Source organism: Cololabis saira, chromosome 2 (genome assembly GCF_033807715.1).
Source record: "Cololabis saira isolate AMF1-May2022 chromosome 2, fColSai1.1, whole genome shotgun sequence".
Taxonomy (NCBI): domain Eukaryota; kingdom Metazoa; phylum Chordata; class Actinopteri; order Beloniformes; family Belonidae; genus Cololabis; species Cololabis saira.
The window spans coordinates 34,923,962-34,948,870 of NC_084588.1; the positions used below are offsets into that span (position 1 = coordinate 34,923,962).

The 24,909-nt window shown below is 42.6% G+C and overlaps 1 protein-coding gene across 1 annotated transcript in view; it reads right to left on the reverse strand.

Moving 5' to 3' along the window:
* The window catches only part of kiaa1549lb (KIAA1549-like b), a 93,176-nt gene that overhangs the window by 34,837 nt on the left and 33,430 nt on the right, over positions 1-24,909 (reverse strand). Inside the window, exons 2-7 of the mRNA XM_061744411.1 lie at positions 17,397-17,753; positions 13,863-14,354; positions 13,673-13,788; positions 6,327-6,546; positions 5,899-6,032; positions 4,346-4,514 (exon numbers count right to left, since the gene is read on the reverse strand). Coding sequence (XP_061600395.1) covers positions 4,346-4,514; positions 5,899-6,032; positions 6,327-6,546; positions 13,673-13,788; positions 13,863-14,354; positions 17,397-17,753 — 1,488 coding nt within the window. The remainder of the gene's footprint in view (positions 1-4,345; positions 4,515-5,898; positions 6,033-6,326; positions 6,547-13,672; positions 13,789-13,862; positions 14,355-17,396; positions 17,754-24,909) is intronic.

Here is a 24,909-nt window from a genome sequence, read left to right on the forward strand (position 1 = left end):
ATACACCAGCTTAGAGAGGATCCCCCCTCATAGTTGTTAATCTACATCTTCAGGAAATTTAGATCATTGTTGGAAAGTCTTGTACTAGTTTGATTTTTAAATATAGCAGCATTTTTTTAATTATTATTATTAAATGTAGACATTTCAGTATTTTATTGTCTTCTTTTTAAAATCATATTTTAGGTTCCAGTCAAAACACTTAATTCGCATTTAACTGTGGTTGTGTGTGGATACACTCAGCCTCTCCTCACAGTTGTTTCTGCACTCAGATTCATTGTTTGGCATACGTACAGTATCTTGTGGGCTTCACTTACAGCACTCATCCTGTCATTCAGGCTTCTGTTTGAAGATGATCGCATTTGTTCTTGTTGAAACTAAACTGTAAAACTATCAAATCAAAACTGTCAAATTCCCGCCTGCCAATAAGAAGTCAGATCAGCAAAACTGTCACCGCTTTATTGTACGTGCACTTGGCTATATTGATTGAAGACAGTAATATAACCACATAGGATCCAGGAATGTTTAATTCCATATTTGGCAGAAGTAAGCAGTCTTGGAGTGCCGCAGATGTATCATTTAATTCTGCTTGGAAGCAGAATTAAGTGTGTGTCAACGTAAGGATGAGAACAAGATGGCTTGGAAATCAGCTGTAAACTTTTGATCATTTTAGCAGTGCGTTAATGCTGAAGTAGTTCACTTCTGGCTCGCTTCAAGATGGGCAAAAACAGCTAGAAATGTCAATAGCCTGGCTCACCAATCCACTTTTCCTCAGTTTTCGTTAAGCATCCATGTTTCTGACTTTTATTTATTTATTTATTTATTTAATGTTGCATTTCGTTTGCGTTCAGTCACACTTGTGTCTGTATCATCCACTGATTGTGACAATAATTAGATGGTGGAGGAACTGTAAACGGTACCAGTATAAGCAGAATGCTGCTAATTTGTCTTCAGGCATGGCTTCACACCATAGCATAACTGCTGCATTAAGCAATGCCATTACTGGCAAAGCTCTATTAGGGCATCTGCCTGGTTGGCCAATCAGCTCTTATTGGTCAGCTAATTGATCCAAACTAGTGGAGTGTGAGCCAGCTGGCCCTTCTTCGTTTGAGGAGTGTTAAATATGCCAATAGTAGGCATGAATTAAATGAAGCAAAGCCTGGACTTCAGAGGCCATGTTCAGGTAGTCCAGGAGTGGTGTTTTCTCCCGCCAGTGTATACTTTGGGCTTTATCATGCAGAAAAAACTATTGAACACAATGAAGGAAAGGAAACCTTCGCTAAAGCATAAAAGGATCTTTTTAAGTATTTTATTATCTGGCTAATAAAAGTTATTCCGTTGAAAGACAAAGTGGAAGTCATGATTCAACACAGTCCTTGGAACTGGAGGCAAGTATAACAGACTAATACATTCAAAAAGGCAGACTCTTTACAACTCCGGTATATCTGTATCATCACAGCACTTTCAGTGACGGTGTCCATTCAGGATAAAGATAAATGTGATCACCATCTCCTACTCCTGGGTTATTATGGACAAATTATGACATTTTGGGATGTAAAATGGCATAATTTGTTTAGTAATTTTTCACTTATAATTCTCAAATACATTCATATAATACTAGACAGGTTAATCATTTTCATTTTCCTTTTTATAAAACTAAACACGGACAGTTTTCCCTCAGATATCGCGGTGTACAGATATGGAACTCCAAATCTCACATTATCAAAAGCTCTGCTTCTCTAGAGATTTTTAAAAGAAATGTATCATCTCATTTAATTCACATTTAAAAAATGTCAAGTTTTCTTTTTTTTTTTTTTTTTTTTTGTTTGTTTGGTTTTTTTTTGTGTGTGTGTTGATGATCTGTAACTATGTAGTCAAACCTTCTTTGTTTTTGTTTATAGTCTTCGTCTTGTTGTTTTTGTTTTTTGATTTTTTGTAATTACTGTTTTACTTCCTAAATTGAGGGGAGGTCCGTTGCATAAGCCTGTTGGCTTTTTGACCTCTCCTGTCACATTTGTTTTACTATTTTGATTGCAAGTGTTAATTTTATTGTGTGCAAACTAATAAAATAAAATAAAAAAATAAAAAATTCATGATTTTATCCTAACATACATGTTTGGGAAAATTCATTATGATTGTAAATGACTAGTGTTTTGGCCAGAAACACATTTTCAAATAAGCCCATCCCTCGGGTCCAGGTGAACATCTGTGTCAGATTTGAAGAAACTCCCTCTGGGCAATGTTCACAATGGGACACGTAGATGGAACATAATAGCTCCCACGTGGCTGTTGCCAGGGGCCAAATGAAATGCTCTCAAGACCATGCTTTGTCACAAGGTATTACAAGACAGGTGCTGACCTAAATCGAGGCTCACGCATAAACTCTATTAAGATCTTGAGCGTTGCTCTACATAGCTCAGTGTTGTCGGACTGACCACAGTTTAGGTTTCTTTTTATGCCCAATAAGACAAAGCTCTGTTTACAGAGGAGGAAATCATGAGGATGCTCAGTGATACACAAGGCGTACCCCCCTCCCTGTATGACAGCATGGACAGGCTCAATCCACTTACGACTCACTTAAGTAGGATGAAAAAGGTTCAGAAAATGGATTTGGTGAACGTAAAGCCATTTTTGTGCATGTGAGCAGGGAGGGACCCCCAGGTTACATTCAGACACAGCATTGAGTTTAGATTGGCAGCACTTGCAGCCGAACATGCAAGTACTTTACTTTAAAGGGGACCTATTATGGAATCTAATACCTATTTTAAACAGGCCTTGAATGTCTTAAAAACAAGCTTTTGATTTTTTTTGCTAAATAAATTAGAAATTCAGCCTCTGGGCCATGTCTGCAGCCTCCCAGTCTCTAACCACGTTATCTATCTATCTGAGTGGGCGGGGCTATGATAATGAGGCTCTGTGCTGATTGGCTGCCTGAATGACGCGATACAACGCTACGAAAAAATGGCGGAGGCTCTGGCCGGCGAAGTTAGTTGTGGGCGTGGTTACACGCATCGGAGGCCAACCTACAGTATGTAAATCGCATTTTCGTTACTTAACGACGGGAGCAGAATCTGAACGGCTCGTAGAAGCCACATCACACTGGACGGCTTATCCGGGCGGCTGTACAGACACTGCAGAATTTGGTTGCTTTCCTCCTTCTCTGAGTTGGCAGGCTGAGGGGAGACCACTTTATATATGTTAAAGCGAGAGAAAAAGTGTTTTTTACAATAGGTCCCCTTTAAACAAGAAAAAAAAAATATATATATATATAAATATGTATCTGAATGATTTTCTTTTTTTGTTTGGTTGGTGTTCTTTAAGACTTGAATTCAGATCCAGTGATTTACTGCGACCTCTCCCGGGTGTACTGCTGCCTTTTGCCTCAAGAAAGCCGAAGCAAGCTCAAGCAGAGCCTTGATAGGTAGAAACGGGTATAGAGAATGGATTTGAATGTATTTAAATGTGACTCTTACACATGAGCAGCACAGATGATTAAAAAATACAGCTGAAACACCTATGATACAGACTGCTGAGGATGTTATTGTCATTCCTCTCATGCTATTGGCTCGGATCTGCAGAGGCTTCAAGTACAATATGTGATGTAATATGACGACTTGCCTTCAGGGTAAACCATTTGAGTGTTTTGCTGACTATTTAATGCGTCAGAGCAATAAATCATGAAGGTCAGATGGATTTGTTTACAGACAGAGCAATAGGGACTCCATTCCAGTTTCTGTTCAACAATGAACATTTTAAGGCAGCTTCTGTTTGAAACTGAGTGTAAAACAAGCTTAAGTCTGTACATCAGCTGCAGATGCTCTTTTCTTGAATGATTGTTGTGAATTGAGTACAATTGGGATTGTTAAAAACAATTAATTGCTCCTCCAGAGATGAATAAGGTACCATACAGATTATGCCTTGTCATTTGTGCCTATGAGGTCTCTGTCTGTGTGTTATCTCTTCCTCTACTGAGCATCCGAACTGGGAATAGAGACAGACTGGGACTCCACTGGGACAGCTGTTTAGACTCCTGTGGATTCTTTGTCATACTTCATTTGTCTTCGTCTGTGTGTAACATTAAAACAGATGGAGGCTGAGTTTGCCCTCAAAGGACATTAAGATGGAAGACGTGGGCTTAAATGTACAGTATATATCATTAACTATCATTGAGCGACAAAGATAAAATGATGAAAATTAATAAATAAATAAAAACATCTGGTTACTTTAAACTGGAGTGTCACTCAGTCATAGGGACTTAACTCCTGGTGCACTCGCAACACTTTTAGAGACGTAGATTTTTTTGAATCACTACAGACTAAAACGTGTCAGAACAGAAACTACCACTTACGCTCAGCAATGACAAGTGGGGGATAGAAGAGGAAGTAGCCCACCAGTTCAGCTGACAGCTGACCAAGGAGGTTTGAGGCAGCCGTGCCATTAAGATAAACAGTCCTGTTTTTCACAGCGTAGACCAGTGACACAGAAGGAGAGCCTGCTGCTTGAGATACGCTCAGCATCTAAAAAAAGAAAACACACGTACACAAAAACAGTTCAGGTCAGAGGAGAGACACAGAAAAGAGACTGGGGACTGTGTTGTTTAATGAGCAAATTAGGAGTCAACGATGTAGAAGAGGGTGACAAAAAATTGAGTTTCCTTGCATGACTTGTATCAACAGATCAAACTCATACAGCAGCGTGAAAGCACAGAATTTGGCAAGCCATGAAATGCAATGATATTACAGCATCATTTCTTACGTTCATGCTTAACTGTCAAATTAACGTTAATAGAAGATGCACTTTAATGTTGCAGCTCATTAAAATTCATGCAAACATTCCTTCTCTAGCATAATTAATTTGCATCTTAGCAGAAGCTCTTAAAAACCGAATACCTCAATTCACTGTGGTGCCATTTACAATAGATTGCACCCAGTTTGTATCTGTTTGTGGCTGCCAAATGACATAAACTACATGGTAACACTGACGTCTACAAAGGGACATACTGTTATCTTTATTCCAGTAAATGTTTAATAAAAATGAATTCTGTATTTGTGTTGTAGAATGTTCCCTAGAGATAATGCTATTAAAAGGTTCTTAATTTGGTAAGTTTAAGTGCAGTGACACCATGTCTGCTATTTACAGCATTAAACCCAAGCAGTGAATGCAACACCTTTGTAGATATATACTCATTTACATGCACTAAGAGAAAGTCGAATTGCCTTAACCTGACCATTATCACATTTTTAAAAGGCACATATACACCTTATCCGGGCTGTAGTCGAACCGAACTGAAGCTCTTGAGATCGAGCTATTAGTGCCAAATAATGCATCCTAATTTGAATTATTCCGGCATGTATACACAACCCACGCTTAGCCGAGCTAGTGACTGCACCGGGACTCCCCCTTCTGGAAGTGACGACACCGCAAAAGCCAGAATATCAACACAGTAGGAGAAGAAGAAAACGGACAACAAAGAAGGAACCAGAAGTGCAAAAGTGCATCTGGCGTCAACTAGCATGGTGGAGTCGAACGCATCTCACTCAATAATCGATTGTCTTCTCGCAGATGTATACTTGGATTTCTCGGAAACTCCAGTTTAATTCTTAGCTATATTGTTGCCAATAGCTTGTTTTAGATGTGCATGTAACCACACTGAGTGCAAAGATAGGCCCTCTAGACATAACCCTTATATTCCTCAATGTAGACAAAACTGTCTTGTTTTAAGCAAAAAGATATCCCTGTCAATGGGGTAAGAAAAATGTTATTCACAAGAATTCTTAAAGCTAACACAATGGTCTAAAATAGTTAGTTTTTTCGAAATTTCCTGAATCAAGGGGTTTTTGCTGTCTTTAAAAATGTGTTTTTGCAGTGTAGGCATGCAACCCAGTTATTCCCCGACAGTACCTGAACTGAGAGCCTGCCATTGCTGCTAAACGCTTTGGCCTGCGCCTCAGAGAACACCTTCTCAAGCCGCTGTTCCATCATTTGGGAGAAGCGACAAGATCGAGGATCATCGCTGGGCCCAACGAACTGCAGCACTGCAACAGAAGTAAAGGCGTGTCAATGAACACATTTTTAATATTGTGATTATGTTATTTTCGTGTAATAATGAACAGTAAGAATGTGAGTCAAAGATAAAAAAAATTAGAATCAATGTAAAGGGACCTTTCTGATAATGGCATTTTTTTCTCTGGTGAATGTCACAAAAATGTATTTCTCACTTTTTCCACCTCTCTTTAAGTGCACACTCACAACAGGAACAAATGGCACTAAGTCTTGTGCGTATCTCTGACTTATTTATTTGTTTTCATCCTGCATAAGCACGGGCTGACCTGTTTTCAGCTGGAAGCCGTTGGCTGGGCTGGATCGCCACAACGTAACGGGGACAGGGAGGGCTGTTACCATGGGGAGGTACTGTCGCAGGTCTGCAATCAGTTTATCACGACCGTAGGATGCCAAGCCTTCCATCACCACGGATGGAGGGTAAACTATATCACTTCCAGTCACATGATAAGCCACCGTCATGTTGGGAGACCCAAATACAGTCTCCACCTGAGAGTTGGGGGGAAGAAAAGAGGTCAAATTGGACATTTGTCAAAGAATATAGCTCATTAATTAAACAATGATTGGGTCCAAAAAGCCAAACTTATAGAATAGTTTTGCACAAGGTTCACAAAACTGTGGTCCACTCTCTTCTGGGGGAAGGTCTCAAGCCTGTTTCATCTGCATCCTGTGTAGTTACTGGGTCAGATAAGGTTTGTTGCAACCACACCTGGCACTAATGCTACAGAAGGACACATGTCCGTCAGTTCAGTCGTGCACAGGGTTGATGCCAAATATTCTTCAATACTAATTTCTAAATGTAAAAAAAAAACATTTATGCATCTCTGTGTTAATTATGTATCTCTTAAATCAGCATTTTTGCACAGATGAGAATAGTTATAGTAAGTAAGTAGTTGAATAGCAAGTTTGGAAAAGTTTAAACTGTCCTGTTTTTCTTCAACTTATTGCTCCTCACAGTGCATTCAAATTAACATTAGTTTACCACCCTATACGTAGAAAACACTTTTTAATCTAACCTCCTTGGAAATGTAAACTGTGGCCGGGTGGAGAGGTTGACGGGACACGCACCCGTGTCCCATCCACCTGAGTGGCTGCCACGCCTCCACCCGGCCTGCCTTTATAAGGCAGAGCTGGACAGCAGCAAAGAGGTCGGAGGAGCTGCTGTCATTTTTGTGCACTGTGTGTGGGGTGTTTAAGTGAACAATAAAGGGTCTGCACGAAGCTCTGTGGGCCCCCGTGGCACGCACCCTGCCACATCTGGCGCCCAACGTGGGGCTTCGAGGGACGGACGGGGAGAGGCATGGAGCGGGCCCTGGACGCGCTCGCCCAGGCCATGGCGGGCATGACGGCCATGTTCCGCGACCAGGGCGAGAGGCAGCTGGCCGCAATGGAGGCGCTCGTGGCCGCGGGGAGACCCGCCCCTGCGCCAGCAGCGCGGGAGGAGATGCCAGCGCCGCAGCTAAGCGGCCGGGAGGCAGGAGCTGCGGGCCGCCAGGTGACGGCTCCCGAGACGGCGGGACCGACGGAGCGACCCATCCCTGCACCCCGTCTGAGGTTCGCCGCGGCAGCGCTGGTGGCGCAGCTTAGGGGCCGCGAGGCAGAAGCTGCGGGCCGCCAGACGACGGCTCCTGGGATGGAGTCAGCGGCGGAGACGGAGGGGGAGGCGGAGTTGGCGGGGGAGGCGGCTGCGGAGGCGCAGCCGCCCGCGACGGCGGGTCCCGCGGAGACGGGGCCGGACCGGCCGGACCGGCCGGACCGGCCAGAGCAGAGTGTGGGGGAAGAGGCGGTCCTAGAGGCGGACCAGCAGCTGGCGCAGGGCTGCGTCACCAAGGAGAGCGTGGTCCGGGACGCACCAGCTCCAGGACGGGGCTGCGCCGTGAGGGACACGGTCGTGGACGCACCGTGTGGCCCGAGGCCACCATGGGCCTGGCCCCGAGAGCGTCTTCCACGGCGGGCGGGCCGACGCCGGGGGCGACCCCCCCCGACCGTTGCGCTGGTCAGGCCGACGCCGGGGACGACCCCCCGACCAGGAAGGCCCGGAGGGTTCCAGGCTTCCTCTCCCGCTCCGAGGGGGCGGGGGGGGGGGGGGGGGGGGGGGGGGGTAGGCTCGCTCCGGACGGACCCCGGCTCGAGATTGGCGTTGGGGGTGTGTGGCCGGGTGGAGAGGTTGACGGGACACGCACCTGTGTCCCATCCACCTGAGTGGCTGCCACGCCTCCACCCGGCCTGCCTTTATAAGGCAGAGCTGGACAGCAGCGAAGGGGTCAGAGGAGCTGCTGTCATTTTTGTGCACTGTGTGTGGGGTGTTTAAGTGAAATAAAGGGTCTGCACGAAGCTCTGTGTCTCTCCGTCCTTCGGTCGGGCCCCCGTGGCACGCACCCTGCCACATAAACAAAGTTGAAACATTTATTTTTATGCTGGGGGGGGGGGGGGGGGGGGGGGGGGGTGGCTGCACACTGGACATCTGGACTAAGTAGAATAAAATGAATGATATTTGATGGGGGTGTTGGCAAAATGTCTTTAATGGAAGAATTATAATTCTCACTAAGTGTCAGAATCAACTTACACATTAGAAAAATACATTTTTAACCTGTTTCACAACAAAAAGTTGACTTAGCAAAATGGGGTTTTAGACTTCTGGTATTCAGAGTCACTAGATTACATAAGAATAAGAGGCAGCAAGAAATTCAACAAATGATATAACCAGTTCCAGATTGTATGGAGGCAAGGGTTCATGAAGACCATGTGACTGAATCAAACTGAATCCTGCGACACGTAAAGATGCATCGCCCTAATGGTTAAACTAATTGTTTCATGTTCAGTAAGGTGGTGTGCATGCGTGCTGACTCACTATCACTACCACGATTGCGTACTGGAAGACTCGACTAGAATGAGAGCCAGTGATAATGTTATTTGTCACACCTTAGACTTTTTTAACTGCAGCACTTCAGCAGCACTGCAGAATCTCTGCTAAAAAGGGAAGACTGTGAAGCAGGTTTTTATATTGATTTTTCATACTATACTAAAGTAAACATAAAAGGAAACTGAGACTTTAACTCAAAGCGTCACAAGTTATATAAATATTCATATGTTTTTTTATTTGGATGAGCTGAAGGACAAGGAATGAATAACAGCGACAGTAATGGCAATAAGCTACACGGGACCGATATCGTACTTACAACATGTCGTAGACTAATTGGTTACCAATGAGATTGTGAGGAAGAAGAGAGTGTGATTGTGGAATACAGATATGTGGGAGAAGATGTGATAAGAGGAAGATGTAGGAGAGACTGTTAAATAAGTGAGTTTGGTACAGAGAGGCTTTTGTTATGAGGGCAGGTATCAGTGAAATCACATTCCCCGGCAATAGCAAATGCCAAATCCATGAGTGTTGGCAGCTGTGCCCCATGAAGCGGTAAAAAGTGCGTGTCTTTGTCAGGAACGGTTTGACTTTTCAATGAACTCTTACATACGTGGAGACAGGAAAGAGAATGATGATGGATTAAGGCGTTGTGCAGGAGAGGTGAAACCATTCAGATCCGTTATCTAAACCCATCTGAAAGCCTCAGCCGACAAAGTGGCTGAAACAGCCTCTCGTCACGGTGGCTGAAAGTCACTGCTCAGCTCGGCACAACTCAGCCTTGTTACAAGCGCTGTGAAAAGAGACCTTTATTATCGCTTCATCCTCTCCGGCTTCACCCATGGGAAGGTGTTATTAAGAGATTGCATTTCCAACACATTCATTAACTCATCTCAGAAGAGCATGACAGACTGTGGCCCATTAACCCCACAGATCTCAGATCTGGCATTCAAATGGCTGTGAGTCATGTGTAAACTCATATGACACACACAAAAGTAGTTGACCATTATGTTTTAAAGTAGTTTTGTGGTTCATTTCATTCCGTCTTTTTCTCATCATCTTTTTTACCATCAGCTTGGCACATCTCTCTCCTCCCAACCATTTATAGCCTATAATTAAACACAAAAGCAATTACCCCAGCCAACAGCTTGCTTCCTATTGGACGAGAAAGCAGTGCTACTAAAAGAAACCATGCAATGATGAAATGGGTGACAGGGGTGCACTGATCAAAGACACCTTTTGAGGCCGTGGAGAGAGACCCGGGTGAACTTGTGAGTGTGCTGACCTTCACAGGGACAGGATGTATCCACAGGCTTCGCTATTTGATACTTCCACATCAAGAAATCCAAAACGATAAGACATTTACTGAGATTGCATGCACCCTGGAGTCCCCCTAACAAAGGATAATTTATCTCTAGCTGCCATTGTTTTCATTTGTTCGGTGTTTGCACAGGAAGCCGATATTTTTCTCACATTCCAGACTTTTACGTCCTTTTTCACACAAGTACTAGCATGAATATGTTTCTGCTACTCACTGACGCTGCAATTTAATATAACTTTGCATTGCTGAGTTGGGCTCCTAATACAAAGTAAAACTGAGTGGCAGTATTAAAGACTTGCTGGAGAGAGAGAAAGAAGGAGAGAGAGAGGTGATCCATTTTGGCACATTGGGAACCATGACTTGTTTCAAAAATGACTAATCAACACACACAAAGATCATTGTGTGTGCAGCAGCTTTGTCAGGGGCATGCTAGGAGTGCTTTCCTTCTAATTAATCTTTTATCTAACCAAATTTAGTGTGTCCAAACTATGGATGGCTTCATGTCGATTCTCTGGTTGTAAATAAAAGCCTGAAATCTGTCTAAAGCTCTGCTTCGGTCCTAATCTACATCTTGTTGGTACAGTTACTCAAATATGTGACACCGTGCTCTGCCTTCTGGGACACAGTCAGTCAACCTAATTTCTATATTGGTCTTCATCTCCTCGCATACCCTACATGAGGGTCCTTGGTACAATGATACATATCCAGTTTTCTGGCGGGTGCAAAATTAGAAACCATTCACCAGCGATTAAAGTAGAATTATACATCTTTTATGCTTTAAATGACTCAGAACACATTGATTCATAAAACATAGTGACGCAAATTCCCACCAGTTCTTTCACCGAGTCCAGAAGCAATTGAAGTTACTTCAGGCATCTGGTCTCGGGGTGAGTTTAATACGTCAATTGAAGGTGATCAACTGATGAAACAAAATGACCCTTTGGTTGTTTACCGTTTCTGCCTCCTCTCCAGCCTGCTTTATAACCACCCCAGGGCCGCCCTTTAACATGTATCTGGTTGCATCCAGTGTCATATCTGTCATTTGTCAGAGGGGGGGACTCTTTATTGCTGTTATGCTTGCCACAGGTGTTCCCAGGACACATCTGCGCCACTAAATATACAGCACTATTTTAATGGAAGCCTAAAACTAAGACTAAACTATGTGCATGCCACAATAGCTGAATTGTTTTAAGGCAGATTTAATAAGAATGCACAGTCATATTAATTAGCATCATTCGAAATAATTAGCCTCAGAATGCCTCGGAACCCCCCCAGAAAAGCTGGAGGAAGTGTCTGGGATCTGGGAAATCTGATTTGATTTTTGATTTGTTTTTTCTTATTTGCCCAACATAAAAACGGTACAAAAGTTGAAATGAACATAAAAGCATGAAAATATGTGCAGGTGAGAAAGGAAGCCCTAAATGGGCTTATTCAAAGTTCTCACCAAGAAAATACATTATACTGTAATAATAGCAAGAACAAAATATATATATATATATATATATATATATATATATATATATATATATATATATATATATATATATATATATATATATATATATATATATATATGCAAGATAAGTGCATTTGTAAATGAAAGCACATGATTGGAGTATGTTAATATAATAGATGGATAATAAATTTAATTTTTTAAACAAAGGGGCAGATGGGGCCAAATAGGAAGCAGAAGTAGCTATTCTTACAAACTTCTTCTGAGTAATGAGTAATTTGTGTAAATTTGATGAATATGTACTTGCCCAAACAATGTTGCCATAAATGAGATAAGGATAAATTAAACTATAATAAAGAGTAAAGAGACAAGCCTGATGGACCAAACCTCTGATTCTTCTGATGATACCGAGGTATCTAGAGATTTTGTTAGTTACAGAATGTATATGCTCTTTCCAGGACAAATTCTCATCCACAAAGATACCTAGAAATTTGGTGGATGAAACCTGATTGATTGTAATACCACCAATAGAAATCTTAGCTTTTTGCGGACAATATTTATTGTTTTTACTTGCAAATACAATAAAATTAGATTTATTAACATTTAACGACAACTTATTTGCAAGGAACCATTTTGAAAGCAAATCTGGGCGGACAGCGGGGGGCGTGGCCGACCTGTCAAACCTGGCAGGTTGGCCACGCCCTCATCATGAAAACAGCTGATAAGGACGTTGTCACTTCCCATCACGTGACACTTTGAGGAAGGCGGGAGAACCGCCGAAACTGTCAGATTGAAGGTAAGGAGCGGGAATTTGTCTGGAAAAAAGAAACTTTAGGATATCTATCTGAAGACATAATGAACACAATAGAACTATCTGGGCATCTCTGCTCAGACTGCTGCCATCGTCAGATCAGCGGATGGATGGATGGATGGATGGATGGATGGATGGATGGATGGATGGATGGATGGATGGATGGATGGATGGATGGATGGATGGATGGATGGATGGATGGATGGATGGATGGATGGATGGATGGATGGATGGATGGATGGATGGATGGATGGATGGATGGATGGATGGATGGATGGATGGACGGACGGTCAGCATAAGCCGAGTCAGCTGAACTTAATGGCGAACAGTGAGCGACATGAGGCGGCCGTGGTCCAACCAGCTGCAACGCAGCACGATACGATACGAGAGGCTTCAAGCACACTCTTCAGACAACCTATGGGTAATGTCACAGGGGGGTGTCCAGCTGTTTTTATACAGTTTATGCATGCAACCAGTCAGGGGAATTAAAACTGTGACGTAGGCAGAACAGTCTCAGGTTAGTTTCATTAGAAGACATCCAAAACGTTCTGCAGTGGAGTTGGAACACCGGGTGAATAACTGCTGCTGTCAGTGTTGCAGTAAAAACCTGATTCATGTGTTAGTAGAAATTCTGCAGACGTATTGTTTGTTTTGAATAGTGGCTCTCCGGTCCTCCTGAATGAGTTGTGTTTGGCTCGGTACAATTTGTACCAATAGAAATGACCGATTGGGAGGGTTACTAGACCTTTTTCACAAGAATATTCCCACAAAGTGAATGTGTATCGATGGTAAGGCTAGTGGAAAATATCTTCTTGTAGACACTGCGAGTGTGTGTAAAACATGCTCCTTCAACAACAATAAAAGAAGAACAGGTCTAACACCCTAAGTCGTATCAAGAGTAGAAATGGGTCTCAAGCAGGTCTCACACGAGTCGATATCTCTTCACACCCGAATCATTTAATGTATTTGCGATGTTAACAAATCCAAGATAACTTGTGAAGCGTTTGACCTCTTGACGTGCGATGGATCAATACTCTAAAGAGCACAGTACTGTTTTGTTGACATCTCATGCAAACACACAAACAAACACGAGAGAAAACATAAACTGTTAAATATAGTGCTTCCTGGATGAAAGTGCTGTTTTTCAGTAGTAAATATCTGCAGCCTGACCTGTGCTTGGGCAGACGTGTCATTCAGAGCCTTCCTGAGGCCTTGACTCAGTCCCCTTCGCAGGTTCTGCCTCTGAATGCTATCCAGCCTGTTCCTCCTCACATAGATGGAAACAACTAAGAGAGACATAAAGTCAGGCAGCAGGTGAAGATGTCACAAAAATACTAGAATATGTTTTTGTTCTCTTTACCTGTTTTCACCCACAGTCTCTCGGTGATGTTGCACTGCTGCGGCGGAGCCTCCGTGGTGGTGGTGAAGGGGGAGAGGAAGACGGTGGGGATCACCCTCGGGGGGCTCGTCCTCGACAAAGGTGGCGTGAACGTTCTCCGGTTGGACTGAGTCTTGACGACGGTGCTGGTCGTGGTTCTCCTGGTCGTGAGTGTGGGCTGGGGTGCGGTCGGGGCGGTCGACTGAGTCGTGACCCTGACGAGAGGTGTGGTGGTGGTGGTGGAGGTGGGGGGGTTGGGAGCTGAAGCCGGCGTTGCTGCGGAAAGCGTCACGGAGGCCGTGGTGGTGTCCTGTTGTGCGGTCAGCGGCGATACCTGAGATGCCCCCTCAGCAGACCCGGTAGGAAGTGTAATCCTGTCTGATTGAGAGGGGACTAGACCGGCCTCTCTTTCTTTGGGGAACGAGAGCACGACGGATTTAGAAGTTCCAGCAGATAACTCATCCACCTTTGCCTCTGTAAAAGCAAACGTCTGAGTCACTTCCTGCGAGCGGTCAGAATCTAATGATGAGGTTAAAGTCGGTGATGAAAACGTGGGTTTTACAGAGACAGACAATGATACTCCGTCTGACATCATACCAGCTGAACTTACAGGCAAAAATGAGAGTGAAAAGGCAGGCTTCACGTAGAACTGAGAGGATGAAGATGAAGATGACAAGGTTACTGGTGATGATGAAGATAATGATGATGACAAATGAAATGAGGCAAAGGATGATACCACTTCAGATCTCTTCAGAACTGTATTTGTTGTAATATTGTCTGGATGCGTCTCTGCTGAGTGAAATGCAGACTCGGGATAGAGAACATCAGGCAGAGGCGGCCTGTGCTCGCTCTTATACTCGACTGCAAGATCAACAGTTTGCGAGGATGTTTCAGAATCAGCGGTTACGTAAGATGGGGACAGAGACGCATTTCCAGCCACAGCAGGTCTGAGATAAGCAGGGGACAACTCAAGACCCTGCTCTTGATGGTCTGATGTCCCTTTAACAAATGTAAAAGATGGATACTCTCCAACAGTTTGATCTGGATCACTGGTGGCAGCTGTTGAATCATTTGAATTCAATATCTGCACATCACGTTCTTGTCTGTATTCCAGTTTTTGATGCTCATATGATGAGCCATCTGCTGGAAAACTATATTTTCTCCTGTCAAAGCTAGCAGGCCCTATTTCTGATTCAAAAGCCTTACTTTGAAGAGGCATGGGCTTGGTGGCTTTCCACTGTGTATATATTGCCATTAGCTTTGTGCCAAAGGTGGAAATAGCGCTCGAAGTCTCTGCGCCGTTCTGTCCATCACTAACGGAGGAAGATGCTGCAGGGAAAGCAGCGGAGGTGACGGTTGTTGGTCCGTCTGAAACTGAACTGGGTTTAACAGCACTCACGCTGGTGATCGGTACCAGTGAGGAGGAACTTTTCCTTCGTGTTGGGATCATTTCTGACCGAGAGGAAGGATGTGTCTGCTCACGATGTCCCACGAAAGTCGCAGCAGCTGTACGAGAGGGGCTTTTAACAGGTTCTATACGAGCATCAAAAGTCACAGAAAAAGAAGGGATTTGAGTAAAAGATCTTTTTCCATGGCTTTTACTTTGCATAAAGAAAACCTCTGAAGTTATAAATGATGGGAGGGGTGTTATGAGCGGCTCTGTCTTGTAAGATGAAGAGTCCCTGATCAGAGCAGACTCTTGATTTCCATTTAATAAAGGAGAAACATAACTCCGAGCAGTATTTCTGTGGAAATGCTCTGAAGATGTGCTTCCCTGTGACATGTTTGACGTTGCATAGTTTCTTGGACTCTTTTGAACCTCATTGGTTTCCTTGACTTTTATATATGCAGGGGTTTTCGCTGAGGATGCTACTGTCTGTTGAGATGTTTTAGAAGTTAAAAGAGGCGTGTGAAATGTGAGGGGGAAATTAAGGGGGAATCTTGTCGGAAGAGGACGCTCAGAGGGAAATATTCGAGGGGCAGAATTTCTATCCCGATTGATATATTTCTCATTGGAGCCATCTGTATCATTATGGCTTGATTTGAAAATGAGAGAGAGGTATGTGGGCTGAGGGAAGTATGAGCTGCTTTGAAGCTTGGTTTTATAGGTCATATAGTTTGCAAACTCTGCAGCATCTGAAGGAGATGTCCTCTTACTGTAAGGAGTAAATATCATCTTCAGAGCCGCCCAACCTCTGTCAGTTACACCCTTAAAAGCCTCCGTTTTGGTTACTAATGCCTGAACAGCTGGTGGCCAATCTGACTCTGATGTGGACAACGGCGCTTCCACACTGTTGCTCAAACTGGACTCAGTTCTCCGCAGGATATGTGCAAGTGAGTTACTCGGGTTAGCTTGAGTGGAGGCAGATCTGAGCTCTGTTCCTGATATCGCTCCTTCTTTGTGATTTACACTGATGGCACGAAGTCGGGAACTGCTGTAACCCACTGCTGTCAGTAAATCAGCAGGATTAGATGCATTCTCCGAGGACGCCCTGCCAGAGCGGGCACGCGTTGGTTTGGTGATTGCGGTTTGAGACAGAGACGTTTGATCGGCCGTAGACTTTGAAGCTCCTGTAAGAAACAATTTGTTGGATGTGAAGGTCAATGCTGGTGTTACAGTGGGATTTACAACTCGTGAAGTGAGCGGTGACACGACTGGAATGCTTCTGTGAACCAAAGTGTGACGATCCACTGCATCCTTGTCTTCTCTTCTGATATACGCTGCGTGGTGCAACAGCTGCTGTGTGACATGACTAGAAACTGAATAGCCTTTAGGATGGGCAGACAGCAGCGCTGAAGTGAGATCCCATGAGGCTCTCTGCTGCCTTTGAACAGCTTGATTCCCTTGATTGGAGGGAACAGAGGGGCTAATTTCAGGATTATTTGCAGATATAGAGTTCGTGCTTGTGTTCTGATTTTGAATGGGTCCGTATAAATTATCTAAACTATTCAGACCACCGTTTGAAGAAGTAGCAAATGTGCTGGTTTCTGGTCTGGAAATTGCATTTGTGCTGGTGCTCCTTATGTAAATATCATGCATTTTATCCACTAAATGGAACGAGGACTGTTTTGTCATTTTATTGCTTTTTTTAGTGCCGACTTTGCTGGAAAAGTTGGATGGTTTGCTTGTGGCATCATGCATTCCCTGTGTAACGGCATGTAGGTCATCAACTAAATGAAAAGTGGGTTTTGCAGTTGTTAGACTGTCCATCCAGCCCGGAGGCCCTGCTGGTGATGAGCTTTTCTCTGTATAAGGCGCGTTTACCTGACCCTGAGATGAAGCAGCTTTGTTTATCCACTCAGTGGATGATGACAGAAAAAATGAAGATGCAGAGGACGATGGCACAGAGGACATGGATGGAGCTGAAGGAGACATTGATGTCAATGATAAGAATGGAAATAACGAGAGAGGCTTCCTCTCGTTTTTTAATGATGTTTGTGATTGCCGGGAGTCTGTGGAGTCAACGGCCTGAGATGGTGTAGTGCGTTTCAGAAACAACATGCTGAAAATCAGACCTGAGCTGGCTTGGAGGATCCTGTCTTCCAAATATGACGAGGAGGAGGACAAGTCCAAGCCTCGGCTGGAACTACGAGAAGGCCATTGGGTGGTGTGGGTCTCTTCCCTGCTGATAGTCGGTGAGGTTCTACTTTGATCGGGACTCGCTTGTTGTTTGGCGGTTCCCGCCATCACAGTTAAGATGGACGAAAAAGCAGGCTGCCTCGACTGACGTTTCCCATTTGACTCTGAGTCGCCCTCTGAACGGACGGCGTCCTCCGCCACCGGCAGCCTGGCCAGCGGGCGAGCAGGAGAACCTGCGACTGCAGGGTCAGTCAGTAAAGGGGAGGAGCCAGAGGCATCATAGGTGGATTTATCTGTTGAAAAGACCAGAGAAAAAAAAACATGACAGTCAAATTTTGAAACTGCATTTAATCGCTATTCCTTTACTTAAATTTCTGTACACTTATCATTCAACTCAGCTACCACCAAGACAAATATATATCTTCAATAAGCCAAAGTATCAGCCAAGATGACTTCTACTTAAGTTAATGTATTTTTAAGTAAATCAATACCCAGTCTCTAATAAGGCTTGAAAGCCCTGCAGTTAAGAATGGTGGTAAATCATCATCCAGGTAAACTTAATAAAAGTTTGAGGTCAAACAGTCCTTTGGAGATAATTTCAAGACCTAATGTAGCAGCATCCACAAAAGAAGAGAGGCAAAAATCCACAGCCTTGCACGCCAGAAAGCTGTTTTTATGAATGAATTATAACTTCCCTGAAAGCCTAATTTATTAATCACTATAAAAAGCTACAAATTATAATTCAACATTCAACATAGGGGAGTCCTAGTGAAATGAGATAACAGGTCTGCTGTTTTTAAAACTAAAAACCACATCAAATGTCATGTTGACATGCTCTCTTGTTACTGACCACTCATTCCGCTTGCATGTCAGCGCAGGATAACCGTCACAAAACGAGACAGCTGAGGTCATCGCAAAGAGTATGTGACATCGTCATGGAAGATACCCACGCTCTCTCACACAGGCACACACACACGTACACACACACACACGTACACACATTCAGAAGCAGCAGCAGCAGCAGCGATGAACCGTATCAAATGGGGATAACATGTTACTTGAGGCTAGTAGGTGTTTTTCCAGCCTGCTGCCACAGGAAAATATGAAATAGCAAGGAAACAGATAATTCTGTATCTGTGCTGGCAAACTCAAATTCTGTATTTTCTTTTGTTCTTTTTTTAAGCAATATACTGTATGCCTATATTTCTAAAATGCACACTTGTCCCCTTGGACTTACATAAGAGCATAATTGCATTCATGACTCACTTTTCTGTCATCACACAGTATCCGGATGATGAACTTGCTAACGCAGAAAGGTCAGTATCACCATTTCCAATGAGATAACTACATCTGTTTTAAATTGCGAAGCACTCATTCACACACTGGACAGTGTGTGCGTTGAGCTCTCTTATAGAGTTTACTCAAAGAAGTACTCTGGAATATATACCGAGTATATATTCCAGAGTATTAGTAGTAGTAGTATGTCATCAGCCAGTGATGGATGCAGCAAACCTGCCAGTGTTTATTTGTCAGTGTTAGTTGCTATCAGGGTTATTTAAACACTATTTATATTAAAAGTAACACTTTTAGAGTAAATTGAATCGAGTTTTATCGAGTGTTCGTGTATATTTTGGGGGCAACATGTTTTCCAACACTTGCAATGTTAAATTGACCACACGGGTGAAGAAGCGCCTTCTTTTCATTCTGCAGCTGCAGTAAATTTTGCTTCCTTTAATACCAAATCTTACAGAAATATTTGGTCGAAAATAACCTGAACCCTAACCCTCGGGTTTGTTGTTCAAGTTAAAGTTCAAATAAGGTGTAAATCTCAACGTTTTCCAGTTACGTAGCGTTGTGTTAAAGCGCTGTTAAGTTCACTACACGGTAACCAACAATGCAGTTGGCCCGACATGTTTTCCCGACCTTATCTGTGTGCTGTACCAAACCTGAACCAAGCAGGTCGTCATGTGTAAAACAAGGAAAAGGCAACTGAATCCAAAAATGACGATTCAGAGTACAACAGCAACAGGGGGAAGACGACTCAAACCTGGTTCTCCATGACGTTCCTGTGTACAACTCTCAGCAAACTTCAAACTCCCAAATGCTGATTGTCTCCTGTTAATGTATTGCAGTTGTTTGGTGAGGGTTTTTTTTCAAAATACTGTTCCTCAGTGCATTTAATTGTGTTGCCATTAGCATGAAAAAACAGTAAAATTGTGTCTGGAAACAATAAGTCTCATTTTTGCAAATATCATATGTTGCTGTGAGACGAGGTTTGTGTTCCCGACAACCGCTCCGAGGGGTTTTAGGCTGAATGAGAGGAGATCCTATTAACACAAACAAATAATGACTGAAAACATTCTGTTTTGGCTGTGTGGTTTTATTTTATCTACATTTTTTTATACAATTGTCTCTAGATTTGACAATGGGAATGTTTTATTATTTTCAGCTTTTAACACATACATATTATAACAATATTACTGTTCTGTAGGATAATGTGGCCTTAAAATGATGATGGCACCAACTATTGCAATTACTTCTTGGAAAATAAATAAGACATGACAGACCTTGGACCAGGGTCAAATAATTACTAAAAAAAAAAAAAATCACAAAATATAAGCCAGGTTTGCAGGTGTAAACACATCTTTGTAACAGCTTCAGACAGTACACCAAGGGTAGACATTTGCGTACTGCCAAAGAATAATAATCTTTTAAAGAAACAATACTCAAACTGGAACAAATAGAATTATTCAAGAGATCGCAGCCGTATGCTGAAGTATGGCTAATGCTGTTTCTGAGAACAGACAATAGACTCACGCCGCAGTGTTTTGTGCCTTTGCAGAAATCGCACATTAGACACACATGTGGAGAGCATTTGCTATAATCAAGAAACTACAAGTGATCAATACACCAGTACAGCTGGTACGGTGATGTCTGTCATCCATTTCTGTCCTCACCGCTCCTTTTTTTCCTCAGCACATCCTCAACTCCTCTATAAAGCGGTTCTTTTATCCATTTATATAGCTTAGTAGTCGTGTCACATCTCCCATCCCCGCAGCATGTTTCCCCTGCTAAAGTGCAGCATCTCTCTCTCATGTCTGACTGCTTCAGTTTTGGAGGAACATTAGGCGGACGCTTTGGGGAACCTCATAATGACATCATGTATATCATGGCAGAAGGGTACTGAAGACTTGCATATACAGTGGGGCAAAAAAAGTATTTAGTCAGACACCAGTTGTACAAGTTCTCCCACTTAAAAAGATAAGAGAGGCCTGTCATTTTTATCATAGGTACACTTCAACTATCACATTGTCTGATTTTTAAAGAATGTATTTGCAAATTATAGTGGAAAATAAGTATTTGGTCAATAACAAAAGTTCATCTCAATACTTTGTTATATACCCTTTGTTGGCAATGACAGAGGTCAAATGTTTTCTGTAAGTCTTCACAAGGTTTTCACACACTGTTGCTTTTGGCCCGTTCCTCCATGCAGATCTCCTCTAGAGCAGTGATGTTTTGGGGCTGTCGCTGGGCAACACGGACTTTCAGCTCCCTCCAAAGATTTTCTATGGGTTTTGAGATCTGGAGACTGGCTAGGGCTAGGCCACTCCAGGACCTTGAAATGTTTCTTACAAAGCCACTCCTTCTTTGCCCGTGTTCTGGATCATTGTCATGCTGAAAGACCCAGCCACGTTTCATCTCCATGCCCTGCTGATGGAAGGAGAGTTTCACTCAAAATCTCACGATACATGGCCCCATTCATTCTTTCCCTTACACGGATCAGTCGTCCTGGTCCCTTTGCAGAAAAACATCCCCAAAGCATGATGTTTCCACCCCCATGCTTCACAGTAGGTTTGGTGTTCTTTGGATGCAACTCAGCTTTCTTTCTCCTCCAAACACGACAAGTTGTGTTTCTACCAAAAAGTTCTATTTTGGTTTCATCTGACCATACAACATTCTCCCAATCCTCTTCTGCATCATCCAAATGCTCTCTAGCAAACTTCAGACGGGCCTGGACATGTACTGGCTTAAGCAGGGCAACACGTCTGGCACTGCAGGATCTGAGTCCCTGGCTGCGTAGTGTGTTACTGATGGTGCCTTTGTTACTTTCGTCCCAGCTCTCTGCAGATCATTCACTAGGTCCCCCATGTGGTTCTGGGATCTTTACTCACTGTTGTTGTGATATTTTTTACCCCACAGGGTGAGATCTTGCATGGGGCCCCAGATGGAGGGAGATTATCAGGGGTCTTGTATGTGTTCCATTTTCTAATAATTGCTCCCACAGTTGATTCTTCACACCAAGCTGCTTACCTATTGCAGATTCAGTCTTCCCAGCCTGGTGCAGGTCTACAATTTTGTTTCTCACGTCCTTTGACAGCTCTTTGGTCTTGGCCATAGTGGAGTTTGGAGTGTGACTGTTTGAGGTTGTGGACAGGTGTTTTTCATACTGATAACGAGTTAAAACAGGTGCCATTAATACAGGTAACGAGTGGAGGACAGAGGAGACTCTTAAAGAAGAAGTTACAGGTCTGTGAAAGCCAGAAATCTTGCTTGTTTGTAGGTGACCAAATACTTATTTTACCGAGGAATTTACCAATTAATTCAGTAAAAATCCTACAATGTGATTTTCTGGATTCTTTCCCCCCATTCTGTCTCTTATAGTTGAAATGTATCTATGATGGAAAATTACAGGCCTCTCTCATCTTTTTAAGTGGAAGAACTGGTGGCTGACTAAATACCTTTTTTGCCCCACTGTGTATATATATATATATATATATATATATATATATATATATATATATATATATATATATATATATATATATATATATATATATATATATATATATATATATATATATATATATATATATATAAATGATCAGCACATTCTTCAAAAATTTAAGGACTTAGACGCCACCCTTTCTGAATTATAAGCAGTGATCCGCCTCCTTAATGTCATCCATCTCTCAGTGGATTGTCAAAATGTTTTCATAATTTGTGTGCAGGGGAATAAACAACCCAGTCTCACATAAAAACATACCCTGTAATTAATTTTCACACATTTAACTAATTATATATTTAAAATATATTTACACAAATGTGCACTCTTATTTTAGTATTAATTTTAGAATTAACAACCTCCATTTCTGTGAAAAAATGTTTTTGCTAAGAACTACATTTCCCTAGAATCATGCTATACAGCTTTATGCTAATCAGCGCCATATTTGTAGTCACATTGGTTTGGGTTAAACCTAGAGTAACCCTAACCCTAATGTATAAAAACGTGTGTAAAAAACATATATCAATTGAATATCTCTATTGTGTAGTGCATCTGAATTAGTAACTACATTTTATAGAGATGATGTATGTTAAGGAATTGTAAATATGTTTGTTCATTTAGGATTGTTTATTTAACGTCATGTAAATGACATTGATGTATTCACAGTGATTCAATATAAGTTGTAAATGTACCTGTGTATGGTTTATTTTAATATTTACCATTCAAAAGCACAATATATTTAACCGTTTACTTCCACGTGCACGTCGTGGCACTTGTCACGTGATCAGGATCTCCGCTCGTCACTCTATGACGTAGAGGGGACGCCCAGGGAATTCCCTGTGGTTGACAAAATGGGAGAATGGTTAAAACAATTAATTTAAATATCGCCTGTTTTCACTCCCTGGTTCAAAAGGTTTTATGGTCGGACGACGCTTTGGTTAAGGTATGGTTAGGTTAAAGCACCACTTATGATTGGTTAGAAGTAGGAAACGGTTGACAATGGATCTCAATTGACATAGGTACAATATCCGTGGTGCTCACACGGAATTTACCACTTTCTGTGCTGGTGCCACGGAAAATAGTGGTGAGAGGTCCTGGGCATTTCACGGATTTTTGTGAGATCAGGTTGAAAACGTTGCAGTTTTGCATTAAGCCTGAATTATGGTTCCGTGTTAAATCGACGCAGAGCCTACGGCGTAGGGTACGCGGCGACGCGCACCGTACGGTTCGCGTCGCCGCGTGCCCTACGCCTTGGGCTCTGTGTTGGTGTAACGCGGAACCATAAATCAGCCTTTATTCTGGCGAGATCTGAAAAAACTTCGCAACAACGAGCAAGTGAGTGATTATGTACATTCACTGAGTGAATATTATGAAAGTAAATTATATATTTCTCGCTAGAAATGTAATCAAAACGCATTTTTATGCAGAAACTAACTCAAAATATTGATTTTTTTCACTAAAAAATGAGAAATGTCCGCCATGTCTTTTGGCCAGAATCTTGACAGTCACGTGACTTGGACGCAAAACGAATAGACAGAAAAATGTAACAGTTATACAATTCAAGGGCTATTATTGTAACCCCTCTACATTTTTGCACTTTGGACCAATGTAGGCAGGGTACGTTTTTATGTGAGACTGGGTTGGAATAAATCACTGGATTTTATTAACTGCTCATGTTTTGTCTTTTTCATTTCATTCATGATCCCATTTAATTTCTTTTCCCTAATAAATCACTACTGTGCTAAAATATGATTAGTGAAATTGCTGTACTGCAATTCTTAATCCATTCTTACAATCTGGTGGTACAGATGAAATAAGGGCAAAGAGAGAATTGCACTCCTGCAATCATAAAAAGACTTTTAACACGATGAATCCCACTTCTAGACTTGTCAGAGGTCAGAGAGAACATCCACAGCTGATTACAACAATAACATGAGTCTGCATCCGTGGGGTGGATCCCAGTGCACGCTGAGGTGTAGGTTTCACCTGTGGTTTGCCACCTGCTCCGAAAGAGCAGAACATATGGGAGGATTTTAACAACGGACAAGAGAGGACAAGTGATGCCGATAAAAAAGGTGGGAATGGTGAATGAATGGGAGGTGTGGGAGGAACACATGAATTGAAAGAAAAGTGAGAACATTTCTGGACTAGAAGTTTTTCTGAAAAAAGTCAGCGGGTCATTCCCTACAAATCTAATCCTTACGTACAAATCTAACTCAAATGAGTAACTCCTGAAAGTCCTCACAGACCCCTCCCACTGCAGCACCTACTCATCAACAGTGTTTCCAGATCCCACGAGAAAAATAAGCAGCAGTCATATGAATGCTGGAAACATGAAGAGAGAGATCAGTGTGAGTCAGTGGAGTTTTAAACATTACTGAAAGAATCATGATGCGTTAAAGCGACAAATCAGGGAGGAGCAGGCAGGAGTGAGCGAGAGTAATTTCTCCTGACAACTCACATATCAGTAACTCAGAGACAAGCACTATCTGATGTAATGTTGTATTTAAAAGTCAAGATGGTGTGGTGTGCATACTTTATAGTGTTATACTTTGGTGTGCAAGATTTAAATGTTTCTCCATAAGGAGCAGCTGCCAGGCACTGCTGTGATTTGTGTCCCTTCCCACTCCTAAAGTTTGGTTACATTTCAAGTGCAGGCACATTGA